General features: G+C 47.7%; 1 protein-coding gene across 2 annotated transcripts; it reads right to left on the reverse strand.

Annotated features, from left to right (window-relative positions):
- Positions 1-904: 904 nt before the first annotated feature.
- On the reverse strand, positions 905-13,556 carry MRPL14 (mitochondrial ribosomal protein L14). Of its 2 annotated transcripts, XM_045866955.2 has the most exons (4): positions 13,423-13,524; positions 6,620-6,762; positions 3,318-3,396; positions 905-1,372 (listed from the first exon to the last, which is right to left on the reverse strand). In XM_045866955.2, the coding sequence occupies exons 3-4, from the start codon at positions 3,386-3,388 to the stop codon at positions 1,006-1,008; spliced, it is 438 nt and encodes a 145-aa protein (XP_045722911.1). In that variant the 5' UTR covers positions 3,389-3,396; positions 6,620-6,762; positions 13,423-13,524; the 3' UTR covers positions 905-1,005. The 2 variants fall into 2 exon arrangements, with proteins under 2 accessions (XP_045722911.1, XP_045722910.1); XM_045866954.2 differs by lacking the exon at positions 6,620-6,762 and having other exon boundaries at positions 13,423-13,556.
- Between the last annotated feature and the right edge of the window lie 20 nt (positions 13,557-13,576).

The raw sequence follows: 13,576 nt of genomic DNA on the forward strand, positions 1-13,576 counted from the left end.
CCGCATCGGGCTCCCTGCTCAGCAGGAAGCCTGCTTCTCCCTCTCCCACTCCCCCTGCTTGTATTCCCTCTCTCGCTGTGTCTCTCTGTCAAATAAATAAAAATTTAAAAAAGTTTTTAAAAAAATTAAAAACTTGCCCAAAGTCAGTAAGTAGTAAGTGGTGGAGTCAGGATTCAAACCCAGGCAGTCTGGCTACAGAGCCTGTGTTCTTAATCATTATGCTCTTCTACCGCTGAGAGGCCACTGGAATATACAATGAGCGTGTGCAAAGGATATTCTGAATGAATAAATGAAAGGATTTATAAATGAGTTGATGAGATCTCATTAAAGGAACTCAGGGAACCCCCAAATCTTCCCCCAGATCAACAAATCAGTGGGTTCACCCGCACAGGCCCAAGATCAGGTCATCTGCAAAACAGAAAGGCTAATCCATTTCCCCAGCAGTCAAGGGAAGAAGCTTTCTACTGCTGAACACACAGGAGTGTTCTGGTCCCTCACAGAAGGTACCCCCACAGTAAAGAAAGGATCACTGCCTGGGTTCCATTGAAGCCTAAAGGCAATGTTCCACTAGATGGAACAAGTCCCTCTGCCCTTATTCATGCTAACCTGCAATCTTCATAACCATTTAATATCTCGAGCCCTCCAACACAGAAAGAGGATACTCTGAATGGCAAAAAAAAAATTAAAATAAAAAATAAAAAAGCTTGCCTGGTGAGAAAGTGACAGAGTCCAACTGTACATTACGAATTTGGTTTGTACCTCCATTTTCCAGAGCTTGATAATCCTGGATGAGCTCATAGGCTACCTCATGCTATCGGTGTGACCAGACAAGGCTAGGCCACCTTTTAACTGCTTCGGTGCCACTTACCTCATGACCACATCCCAAAAAGCTCAGGAGGAAACATACATGAAAAGGTTTATTTTTTCACAGGACACTGTTCCCCAGCCATGGGGCCCCAAGTTCCCTCCCATGAGTCCCACCGCAGCCAGCGGCCCGAGCCCTGATCACACAAAGTTCTGAGCAATGGCCAGGACCTTGGAAAATTCACCTTCCCTCTGACGTAGGCTGGTGGGGATGGGTGTCTTAATTCGGGTCCCCACAGGGTTCCCATTGTCCTCAATGAGGACCACATTGTTGGAGTCAAACCTGGGGGTCATCCGGGGACCGGGCATGCGATGCCCCACAATGAGTGCCTTTTTCTTCTGTCCCTTGATGGCCAGCAGTATCCGGTCGCCCACCTTGCCCACCCCGTTCTTGTTATAGACGTGGATGCAACGAGGAGGGCGATGGTATGGGGTATTCCCCAGGGCACTGTTGTCCACCACACGGACCCGCGTCATCTTCTGAATTGCACTGAGGCTCCCGGTGGTGCTGGGGAAAGAAAAAAAGTCTGAGGTCTGTATCTCTCCTGGTCAGGGTGCAGAGGCCTCTGAGGACAAGGCCTGGGAGACATCACACGTTAGCAACAACGCACTGAACAGAGCAAAACCCAGGGCCCTGACAGAAAGTCAGGTGCTTGCGAAGACTTCTCTGTGCCCAAGACAGTTTCCTCACAGTCAAAAGCTTCTGCTGCTGGGTCAACATCTCGATTTGGAGGGGTTTTAAATAGAACCCAATTTTCTGTTACAACGAACTTCATGGCAGCCTAACTGAAAGCCTTTGGTATGCAAAAGAACTCTGAGAATTAAGGGACTATTTTATGGGCCAGGCCTCACCCACTGCCTAGCCTGTAAAACCTGCTCCCCCAGAATACACTGATTCCCAAACTTCCCGTCTATGTGTTGCTGGGAGCCAGACGATATGAGTGAGTAGGCTTGCTAAGGGAGTCCCCTGACATAAAAGAAGAAACCAGAAATAAGTCAAGGTAACGATCTTTTGTCTCAGTGCATTTTTCCCCACTAGAATGGAATTTTTTTTAAAGTGTACCTATTAAAGGCAGATAAGCTATTATTAAGCGTCTGATAACAGTGGGATTTCTATCTTCCTGATGCCAGCACCTTAAGTGCTACATTCTCCAGGGTAACCCTAGGCTCTCCCCTCACATTCCACATGCCTACTCTGGGGCAATTTTATTGATTCCCTTTGCTTCCAACTAGTAAATTCCACCTCCAGCCTTACTTCCCTCCTGTATTCTAGCCATGCTCCCCACATGTCCCAATGATACCGCAGACTCACTAGGTCCCACACTGACCTCATCACCCCCCTCGCACACCTCCCCATGCTGCTGCAGTTCTTACTTAGACAACGGCTCCTCCAGCTCCCACACTGCAAGCCTCTCTCCATCAGCACCCCGGCTGCCAAGCCCTATTGACACTAGCCATGAAGCCCCTCTGTCCTCTCCCTCCACCCCCCCCCAACACTTCCTCAGTTTGGCAGCTTTCTCTCTTACACCAAGACTGTTACATTAGTGTCCGAACTGGTTCCGTGTGCCTCACGTTGCCAGCCAGGGGCTCTCTTTTAGAACATAAAGCTGAGAACACTCCCCTTAGAACTGTTCAGTGGTCCAGCCCTGTCTACACTGTCAACAACCTGGCCCCACTTACCTGCTGTCTGAGGGCCACAATCTCTTACCGCTGAGCCCCCACCCCCCGGAGGCCCGGCCGGGGCCTGCTCCCACTTCCCTTCTGCGAAGGCTGCCTCTGCGCCCCCTTCCCCCTCCTCTGTTAGCAGCCCGTCTCAAGCCATCCAAAGCACCCTACAAACCCCTGGGTTATTATACTGGTCACATCTCCTCTGAGCTATTTGTTTCCAAGCTTGCTCCTGTGGCCAACTGTGAAGACTCTTTGAGGACAGGAAGTGATTCTTATTCATCTATGAGCAACCCCAGGCGCAGTGCTCAGTAAATGCCAGGGAGTGAGTGCACGAATGGGGCCAGGAGGCATGTCTGCCAACAATAACGCTCCCCGTGCTCTGTGTCCCGGCTTGGCGTCTAAAAGGAGGTGAGGCTGTCACACTTCTACCACGCCTGAGTTTTGGTAATACACATGTAACATTTTAAAAAGAGATTCTGTTTTTAAAAGAGAAGGTTTTCCCGCACTGGGGGAATGACAGGGTCGAGAGATGTTGGAGTCACTGCAAGAATCCGGCAAGGACTGAAGTTTCCTCTACTGTCAGCCATTCCCTACCCCACCTCCAACAGCAAGGTCACGTCCTTACCAATCCTCTTACCAAACCCCAGCTGCTCTGGCCCGTTTAGCTTTCCCAGATGCCAAGCCCACCTCTGTGAGTTCCAACTCCCTTTCTAGTCGCATAACACCCAGCCCTGATGGGAGGCTCACTCAGACACACAGCTCTAAGAACCGAATGGGAAAGTTACCTGAAACTGCGCTGGCTGAGCGCTCTGCTTGCATGGGTGAAGGGGCCCCAGAGCCCAGCACAGAAAGCCATGGCAAATCCTGCAGGAAAAGAGGGGGAAAAGGTTTATTTCTAAGTCAGTGTCCTTACTCAGAGCCAGCCTGCCGGGGACTTGTGTGGGAGATGGTACTTCTAGCATAAGATCATTAGTCACTAAATATAAATCTTAGTGGTTAAAAGACACGCAGATGATTAGATGGAACTCCAGCTACAGTTTTGCTGATTCATATTCTAACTGGGGTCAGAGAGCTGGATGGCCCACAGCAGTTCTTGCTATAATACAAGAGCACAGAGATGCCTTCCTGCTTACATCATTTCCATAGGCAGGAAGAAAGCAGGAATTCTCTGGTATACACCCCACCAGTGACCCCTCCCCAAGTCCTCCAGAGAGGAAAGCCTGCACGCTAGTGCCGAGTGCCTCCTGAAACCAGAGCTTCTACCCCCTGCAGGTAGATTACCTGAGCAACTGCCACATTGTCTTGTCACCATGTCACCTTTCCCCAAATATAAGCACCAGAACACCTGGGTAGCTCAGGGCTAGCCAAGTAGAGCCAAAGGATACTCCTGCCAAGCCACTGACCAAAGCCTCTATTTGGGTCAGTCTCCCCAACAACAATATACACAGACAAACTACCTGCCCCCCACCATAGCTGAAAGCGGAATTTGGGAGAGCAAGTTGAAGATAGAAGAACAAACACCGACCCAACACCAGGGCCTCCAACTTGCAGAACCCCAACCCTGCGGCTGGCTAGCACCAACAAATACAGCAACCCCAGAGGCCCACAACACCCAGGCATCACTTAGGGGCAGGCTGAAGAAAACCCTACAGCCAAGAGGCAATGCCAGCCGCAAGACACGCCTGCTCTAGCCCCGCGTTTGGCTGCAGAGGGCCTCATGGAGAAATCTGCTAAGAAAGACTAGACAAGTACCTTACGGTACCATCTCATTTAAGCCTCACAAAAACCTCTCCGAAACAGGCCTTAGTGTTAGGCTCATTTTACACATGAGGAGTAATTCTCTAACCAGCAAGGTGAAAGAATTCGCCCACGGTCACACAGCCAAGAGCTTCCTGAACCCACGCTCTTACTCAACAGCTAACACGGTTTAACTTTAAATATTAGTATTTTTCCAGGGTGCCTGGGTGGCTCAGTCGTTAAGCGTCTGCCTTCGGCTCAGGTCATGATCCCAGGGTCCTGGGATCGAGCCCCACGTCGGGCTCCCTGCTCCACGGGAAGCCTGCTTCTCCCTCTCCCACTCCCCCTGCTTGTGCTCCCTCTCTTGCTCTCTCTGTCAAAAAATAAAATAAAATCTAAAAAAAAAAAAAAAAGGGGCTCTGAAAAGCAGTCCGTCTGGTCCAGGCTGCAGTGACCTCTGATTTCAGCCAAGCTTTCCCATCTGATGCTGGCGGGCCCTTTTCCTCATTCCTGGGGAGAAAAGAGGCTCCTCAGCTCCTCCACAGAACCCTCAAGATTAGCCCAGCACCACCCACTCACATTCCCTCTCCTGAGAACTGCAACACCCTGCCTCCCCACACTGCACCTCTTCCTCAATAACACTTATGTTAGCCAAGGGCTGCCAAAGTGCTGGGGGCTTCCCAGAACTTTCCCGACTTGGGTACAACAAACCCACGATTCAAGGCACCTCTCTAAAATCTGCTGGGCAGCCTGGGCACAAACCCAAACCTAAACCTCCTCTCCGTGCCTCGTTCACAAGCCACCCCCACAACCTATGCCTGTCTCTGCCTGGCTAAATCTGAGCCAGCGCCCAACACATCTCCCCCAGTAAGCCTTGGGCAAAACTGCAGCATCACTTGCTACCCCCTCCTGCACACTGAGGACATCTGGGGATCCCGTGCCAGAGGAACTCCCACAGCTCCAACGTTCACTATCCAAACTCTGGCAACTGCATGCATTTGGATACTTGTCTTCAGATAAGGCTGATAACCCTTCACATTCTAGTTCTAGCTACTCATTCTCCAAAACTCAGGAGCCAGAGGTCTTGGTAACATGGCACTTGAACTCACACCAGAATTCAGAGATCATAGAGATTCAGATCACAAGGATTATGTGTACTGCCCTCAGACACAGGAGTAATACATTCACATCTCCAGGGGGTACTTCCATTTTCACAAGACGAGGTCCAATCCAATCCAGACTTTTCACCAGCTCTTTAGTGGATCTGATGGTGACCTCCACACCCAAAGGACTTAAGACATCAAATGGACAGCAGTAAGCATTCCCATGAACATAAAAGCACAAAAGAATCAAATATATTCACTTACTATATACATGTCCCTTCTTTCTTTCTTTTTTTTTTTTAAAGATTTTATTTATTTATTTGAGACAGAGAATGAGAGAGAGAGCACACGAGAGGGGGGAGGGTCAGAGGGAGAAGCAGACTCCCCGCTGAGCAGGGAGCCCGATGCGGGACTCGATCCCGGGACTCCAGGATCATGACCTGAGCTGAAGGCAGTCGCTTAACCAACTGAGCCACCCAGGCGCCCCTCTTTTTTTTTTTTTAAAGATTTTATTTATTTGACAGAGAGAGAGAGCACAGCAGGGGGAGCAGCAGGCTCCCTGCTGAGCAAGAAGCCTGATGCGGGGCTTGATCCCAGGACCCAGGGGTCATGACCTGAGTTGAAGGCAGATGCTTAATCAACTGAGCCACCCAGGCGTCCCATGTCCCTTATTTCTTAAAAAAAAAACAAAACAAAACAAAACAAAAAAAAAAACTGTGGTCCCCTCCACTCCCATCCCAGCAAAAGACCCCAGCAGCTATTGAAAGAGTAGGAATGCAAAGAATATTTGTTGAATAAAATAAATGAGGTAGCCAACAGAAGAACAGATTCCCCTCACCCATGGCTCTACACAGAAGGAAAGCCAGACGATGCAGAGCTCTTATCTGCGCATCAGGAACCAGGACATCACATGCAAACATGCTTTAGGAGAACCACGGTGCCAGTCATGGGAGGATTAGCCCATGCCAGGTTTACAAGCCCCTGGAATCATCTCTTGGGCCTGGTGCCTACAGTACCCATTGTGGAAAATCACCTCATCCCACCACTAAATAATTGGCTTGCATCAGGCCAGAGTAATGGAGGCAGCAATTTACTTCAAAGCAACTCCAATTGACCTTGATGTTATTTCCCAGCATAAATCCATCAGCAGACACAGGCCCTGATTCACTTTGGAGCAATCTATACACATAATGCTTTGTTTCACAAGCAATGTCATTCTGAGTCTTGTGTTTGCGCAGGCAACTAACCCAAAGATATTTCCTCCTCCACAACACTCTCACTCAGAGGCCAGGTACTCTGGAGACTCCAGTGCCAGAGATGGCTTTTCACGCCACTTCCTGGTCAGCACCAAGTACTGCCCTCCGGGTTCAGAGTATGAATCACAACCTCTCTGGAGAGGGGGAAGGGGAAGCAAGAGAAGGAAGGAGGGGAGGGAGGGAGGGAATGAAAGAAAGAGATTACTTAATACAATCCAAGAATTGTACTCATTTTCCATCCTGGTTTAGCTTTAAGATCTCCCCTTCTGTTCTGAAGGCCCTGTAAGTTTCAGGGACACATAGGTGAGCTTTTTACTCGACATCACTTTATAGGTCCCCTTGGAAATACACTCGGTGAGGGCAGGGACCAGGCCTGCATTGCTCATTGCTGCGCACTCAGAGGACTCAGTGCAATGCACATGAATGGAGTTTACTAAGTATCTGTTAAGTGAATACAATTCAATCTGCAATTGCAATTCATGCTCCAGCTCCAAAGAGCCTCCGTGCTGGGGGGTTGGTGGTCTTTCTTGTGGCCTTCACTCAGGCTCCTAGTGACTTGGGAAAGCCTCCTTAGACACAGGGAACTCGTGTTTAATGAATTTTAATGCACAGAGACTGAGCTGGAAAAGCAGACAGAAAGAGTCTATACCTCTGGTGCTTTGTAGAAAGCAGGAATATACCACTACTTGAGCAAGGAACAGCAAAATGGTATACTTAGTATCATATGTATTCATTGTTTCCACCTAAACTATTTCCATCTTAAAGATGCCTGACTTTATGTACGTTTTTGTTTTTTGGTTTTTTTTAAGATTTTATTTATTTATCTGACACAAAGAGACAGCAAGAGAGGGAACACAAGCAGGGGAAGTGGGAGAGGGAGAAGCAGGCTTCCTGCAGAGCAGGGAGCCCGATGTGGGGGTTGGAAGGCAGACAACGACTGAGCCACCCAGACGCCCCTGTTATGTACATTTTAAAGGCCTCCCAAAAGGATGGGCTCCAAAGAAACAAACCAAAAAAAAAAAAAAAAAAAAAAAAAAAAATCAAAAGTTCAGCACAATCACAAAGCCATGTTCAAAGCACATTGTCAGTAACTGAAAAGAAAAGCCATACAAATGCAGGGCCCAGTCACAAAAAGGAAAAACACCTAGGGTAAGGATAGAAATGTCCTTTTTTTTTTTTAAGACTTTATTTATTTGACAGAGAGAGAGACAGCAAGAGAGAGAACACAAGCAGGGGGAGTGGGAGAGGGAGTAGAAGGTTTCCCGCTGAGCAGGGAGCCCGATGTGGGGCTCGATCCCAGGACCCTGGGATCATGACCTGAGCCGAAGGCAGACACTTAACGACTGAGCCACCCAGGCATCCCTAGAAATGTCCTTCTTAATTAAAACAGGGAAAAGCAGAAGCCTATCAGCTTCCAGGAATCAAAAAAGGCACTCCCTGGCCCTCTGCCCTATCATGCAGACATAGGCCCTCCCATCTCCTGCAGGTGTCACCCCAATCTTCCTGTACCTGTAAGTACTCTTATTTGTTGCTTAAAAACTCATTACTGTTTTACTGTACAATTAGTCTCTTTTAGGAAGTTTTGTGGGTTGTTTTTTTGTTAACCTCACACAAGTAGAACATGTTAAAATTCTCGAAGTACTTTCATAGATCATTTTGTTGGATGACTCCCTTTTTTTCTTTTTTAAGACTTTAAGTAATCTCTACACCCAACGTGGGGCTCGAACTTACAACTCCGATATCAAAAGTTGCATGTTCTACTGACTGAGCCAACCAGGCACCCCTTGATGATTCCCTTCATGAGCACCCAACAGAAACCTATAGACAAATAATAAACAGCAACAGTTTGCAAAGGGTTGAATCTGCTAAAGGTTTTGAATAGTTCTGGAGGCTCAATCAAGTACCATTTTGCAGATGAAGAAATGAAGTCCAAAATGCTAAGCAACTTGTTGACTGTCCAAAGTCAGAAGTCTGTTTCTATTGCACCCTAGACAGATAAGATGGCTGCTTTAACCACTAATAAACTTCACAGAAACCAACACACCACCCAAAAGGTTAAGCACTCTTTCTCCTGTCGAATTTTATAAAACTCAGGAATTAAAAAGCTGTCCTTTTTTTTTTTAATTAAATTTTACTTAGTTAACATACAGTGCAATATAGGTTTCTGGAGTAGAATTCAATGATTCATCATTTACAACACCCAGTGCTCATCACAAGTGCCCTCTTTAATACCCATCTAGCCAATCCCCCATCCACCTAAAAAGCTTTTTTTTTTTTTAAGATTTATTTATTTAGATTTTTAGAGAGAGAGTGTACATGCGCAAAGTGAGGGGAAGGGGGAGAGGGAGAGAATCTCAAGTAGGACCCCCCCCTCCCACTGAGCACGGAGCCCCATATGGGGCTCAATCCCAGGACCCTGTGATCTTGACCTAGAGCCAAAACCAAGAGTCTGACACTTCACTGACTGAGCCACCCAGGTACCCCTGTCTTTTCAGTAAATATCTGCACTACACCCAGCCCAGCCTAGGACCAAAGCTGAAGCTGATCGGATTCATGCCAAGGTGTCAGTTTTCACAGCATATAAGCAAAGCTTCCCTCCATGGCACAGTGGGCTCTTTCTACCAAGGCCACCAGCAAGAACCCCATTTCTCAATTTGATTCACAAAGATAAAATGTTTCCAGGGTTCTTGTCCCATGCTTGTTTATTTATTTACCTTATGCGCCACGTTGTTACAAAAGTATTTAAAACAGAGGTTCCTTAATATACATGCCAATTCTCAATTATTCAAATTGGTTTTTCAATGTGTGGATTTTATCTATTCTAGCTTTGCTCCCCCTTCATCCCTACCTCACAGGTGTGCAAACACCTACAGTCCCAGAAATAAGTCTGTAACAATCTAGGTATGGTCAAACTCAGGAAAACCATACAAGGCAAAGTTAACTTCTACTTAATCACATACACATTTCCTTCCCATTAGTACCTCTACTGGGCCACTGGCAAGGGGCCAGGTTTATGGAGTTGTCAGGTGGGCAGTAGAGAAAAGGAAAATCCTACGGGAGCCCCTGCACTCCAAGACAGGATGTTGCTGATGAAAAGCATATCTCTTCCACCTCCATTCTCTGGGACCTCAGCAACTCTGTCAAGCAGGCATCCAAGGGAAGAGCAAAGAGGCATGCAAATGAAAATGCTTTGGCTTCGCATGAAAGGGGTTGTCTTCAAGTGGGGAATCCCTCTCTGAACTAACCAGTAGGGACCAGGTCTGCAGCATAATCAGTTTGTTTCCCAGATGTTGACCAGTGAGAAGAGCCTCACTCCCTGATTCTCAGGGCAGCACCAAGGGTGTGTCTTTAAAGATCCCTCACTCCTGGGGCACCTGGGTGGCTCAGTCAGTTAAGTGTCTGCCTTCGGCTCATGTCATAATCCCAGGGTCCTGGGATTGAGCTCCACTTCAGGCTCCTTGCTCAGTGGAGAGTCTGCTTCTCCCTCTCCCTCTGTCCCTCCTCCTGCTCGTGCTCTCTCTCAAATAAATAAATAAAATCTTTAAAAATAAATAAATAAAGGGGCGCCTGGGTGGCTCAGTCGTTAAGCGTCTGCCTTCGGCTCAGGTCATGATCCCAGGGTCCTGCGATCGAGCCCCGCATCGGGCTCCCTGCTCTGCGGGAAGCCTGCTTCTCCCTCTCCCACTCCCGCTGCTTGTGTTCCCTCTCTCGCTGTCAAATAAATAAAATCTTTAAAAAAATAAATAAATAAAAAATAAAAAATAAATAAATAAATAAAAATAAAGATCCCTCACTCCTAAAAGTGTTTTTCACAGGTTAAAGTAGACATGACGAAGTGCTCCTTCTCTTTTCTAAAGACACAAATGATTTTTAGTTTTTGACAGAGGGACTTTCCCACTCTGAGTTGTTTCACTAATAAATAAGCTACCTGGTGCCTTTCTTAACAAGAAAGTGTATTATCTGACCCAGAGCAACATTGCTGGACTCTGAATCAGTCCACTCTTACAAACCGGTTGTCATTGCTAATACACACGTACAGTCGCACCAGGGTGAGCTATAACCCAAAACCAACCATCAGCCTCTAAAATAAAGGCTAACTTGTAATCTGATTTTGGAGACCCTCAAAAAGAGACCTTTGGGGCCCCGAGTCCCCCCATTTCCTTAAGAACTATCCAAGTAACAAAAACAATAGGAAAATCCATTTTATGTGGGTCCCCCAACACAAAAATGGGACAAGATAGGCTTAAAGGGACTCCTACATCGTCTTAAGTTTCTAAATGTTGAGGCGAGTCTAAATAATCACATACAGTGCCAAACAGAGTGCCACCTGAAAAATGGACTCCATGCCAAGGTTTTTACCCCTGATATTCAGGAGCAATAATAAAATATTTTGGCCACTGTTTCTTCATGGATTTCACAGTGCGTTTGATTCAATTATCATTTCAGGCTTTTTTAAAAAATATATTATTTATTTATTTATTTGACAGAGAGACAGCGAGAGAGGGAATACAAGCAGGGGGAGTGGGAGAGGGAGAAGCAGGCCTCCCGCTGAGCAGGGAGCCCAATGAGGGGCTCGATCCCAGGACCCCGGGACCACGACCCGAGCCAAAGGCAGACGCTCAACGACTGAGCCAGCCAGGCGCCCCCATTTCAGGCTCTTTGAACAGTTCCCTCTTCTTTCTGTCTGTTAACATGTGGTAATCTTTTTTTTTTTTTTTAAGATTTTTATTTATTTGACAGAGAGAGACACAGTGAGAGAGGGAACACAAGCAGGGGGAGTGGGAGAGGGAGAAGCAGGTTTCCTGCTGAGCAGGGAGCCCGATGCAGGGCTCGATCCCAGGACCCTGGGATCATGACCTGAGCTGAAGGCAGTCGCTTAACCAACTGAGCCACCCAGGCGCCCAGCATGTGGTAATCTTAATCAGGCACAGGCAGAAATAGGCCAGGAATCCCCCAGATGTTCAGACTAAAAAAATAGTAATAGATAAGAAATACCTTGTAGTGATCCTCAGAGATCCACTTCCATTATAAGTGCTATTGGCAATGGATCACACCAGCTTTACAACCACAAAATCAACACAATATGCGAAAAGTTCCATAGTAAATATAGTAAATATACATCCAAGAAACTCTAAGGGTTGAATGGACAATTCCATCTAAGAAAAATAAAAACAAAAAAACAGGGCAGATCCTTGTTCATCTCAACTGCTTGCTCCTACCCAAAACAACTCCCACAATCCAAATCTACGACGATTCTTCCCACCAGGGAGTCTACCAAAGACAATTTCACTCCATCCTCCTTTCTATCCTTCCTAACTAAGCCAACCCCACTTCCTACTCCAACAAAATGCTTGTTCTTCAATTCCATGTATTTCCATGAGTGAAGAGTAAACTGTCTTTATTCTTGGGCAGTACCTCCCCTAAAAAAAAAAAAAGAGAGAGACACACTCTGTTCGTTACTGTATGTTCCCAGTGTGCTGAGTCCTTGTACACAATTTTAAATGACTGAACACTCAGACTGAGGAAGGCAAGAAGGCAAACAGGAGGATACGGAAGACCAATGCATTCCGAAGTTTTCTGTGACACACAAAAAACACACATGGTATAACACCTAACACATTCACATACATATGTATACCTAAAGCAAGCATCAAGAAACAATACTTGGTCTTACTAAGTACAATGCACTCTGATTATCTTTTTTTTTTTAAATGATGGCCATGATCCACTAAACTGGATTCCAGCTAACCAATGGGACTCTGTTTGAATGGGAGTTCAGTTTGAACTGCGATAAATCAAACCTCACAGTTGCATTCCAAAAACTACTTATGAACCCTTTAAAACGCCAGCAGACAGCAGAGACAATGACCAATCACAAGAACCCGACACAACCAGGTAGGCAGTACCTTCCTCTGTCCAGCAGCCAGGGTTTAAGTAGCTCCCAATATCCCAGCATCCCAGTGTTTCCCAAGTAACCCAGGGGTGCTCCATCCATATGCCTTTTTGTTACCCTCTTTATAAATTCAACCCATTCAATCTTTTAGGGTGGCAAAATTCATTTACTGCCCACTATGGAAAGCAATACTTCCTTTTTGTCCCCAGACCAACCCTCTTCAAGCCTGAAGGAAGAGCCTTCCAGGAACCCAAAATTCAATGAATAGTTGGTACTCTGCATGCCTCTGTGATTTGTGTGGATGCTATACAGGAGTATGCACACACACGTCTGTCTCTCTCTTTCCCTCCCTTTTCATTTTTCCAGTCTTAGTCCTGGCTGATGCAGCCTCTCGTGAAATGAGAAACCTGGGAACCCCCTGGAGCCGGAGAAGCCACTCACTGGCATGACAGAAAGCAGTGGACGCACTCTCCACACCACAGAAACGCCTGGCAAACGAGTCACAAAGTTATTTGAAGACCCAGGCTGGGAAAGGGAAGGGAAGACAGAGAAGTAAGACAAACTCGAGGAGCCGCGGAAGGGTGACCGACTGAGGCCACCTCGCAAAGGCTGGACCGCAGCCCACCGCTCCCCAGGCCGGCCCCACATCTCTGGGAAGGCAGGTGAGCGCAGGAGGGGGTCGCGGGGTGCAGAGACCAATGGGGACCCCGCCGCCCTTGGGGACTGGGAGGGGAGGGTCGGGGTCAGGGGCCGCCCCTCTGCCCCCAAGGGGCCCACTAACCTCCCACTCCAGCTTCTCCCCACCCACCCCGGTGAGTGCGCCTTCCCAACTGCAGGGAAGGAAGACAGCGGAGAAAAAGTTAGGAGCTTGACGCCCATTCCCCCAGCCACCCTGCCATACCGCTCTCGCCGCCCGGGAATACCCCGCTGCCGGCCTCTCTGGCCCAGCGCCGCCTTCTGCCCCCACGCGGCCGCTCCACTGCGCTTGCGCGCCCTACCCAGCCGGGAGAGCGGCGGTCTGAGAGTGCGCGCGCGCCTTGCGTGTGCTGGCGTGG

Source organism: Mirounga angustirostris, unplaced genomic scaffold (assembly GCF_029215605.1).
Source record: "Mirounga angustirostris isolate CCGP_5_RB_7025 unplaced genomic scaffold, mMirAng1.0.hap1 SCAF_8, whole genome shotgun sequence".
NCBI lineage: Eukaryota > Metazoa > Chordata > Mammalia > Carnivora > Phocidae > Mirounga > Mirounga angustirostris.

What these genes read in the sequence shown, in the direction of transcription:
- MRPL14 (XM_045866954.2), bottom strand. Translation starts at nt 3,388, where the DNA reads ATGGCTTTCTGTGCTGGGCTCTGGGGCCCCTTCACCCATGCAAGCAGA. An exon ending in CTCAGCCAGCGCAGTTTCAG is followed by an intron (nt 1,373 to 3,317) that starts GTAACTTTCCCA and finishes TTCTTTCCCCAG; the next exon opens with CACCACCGGGAGCCTCAGTG.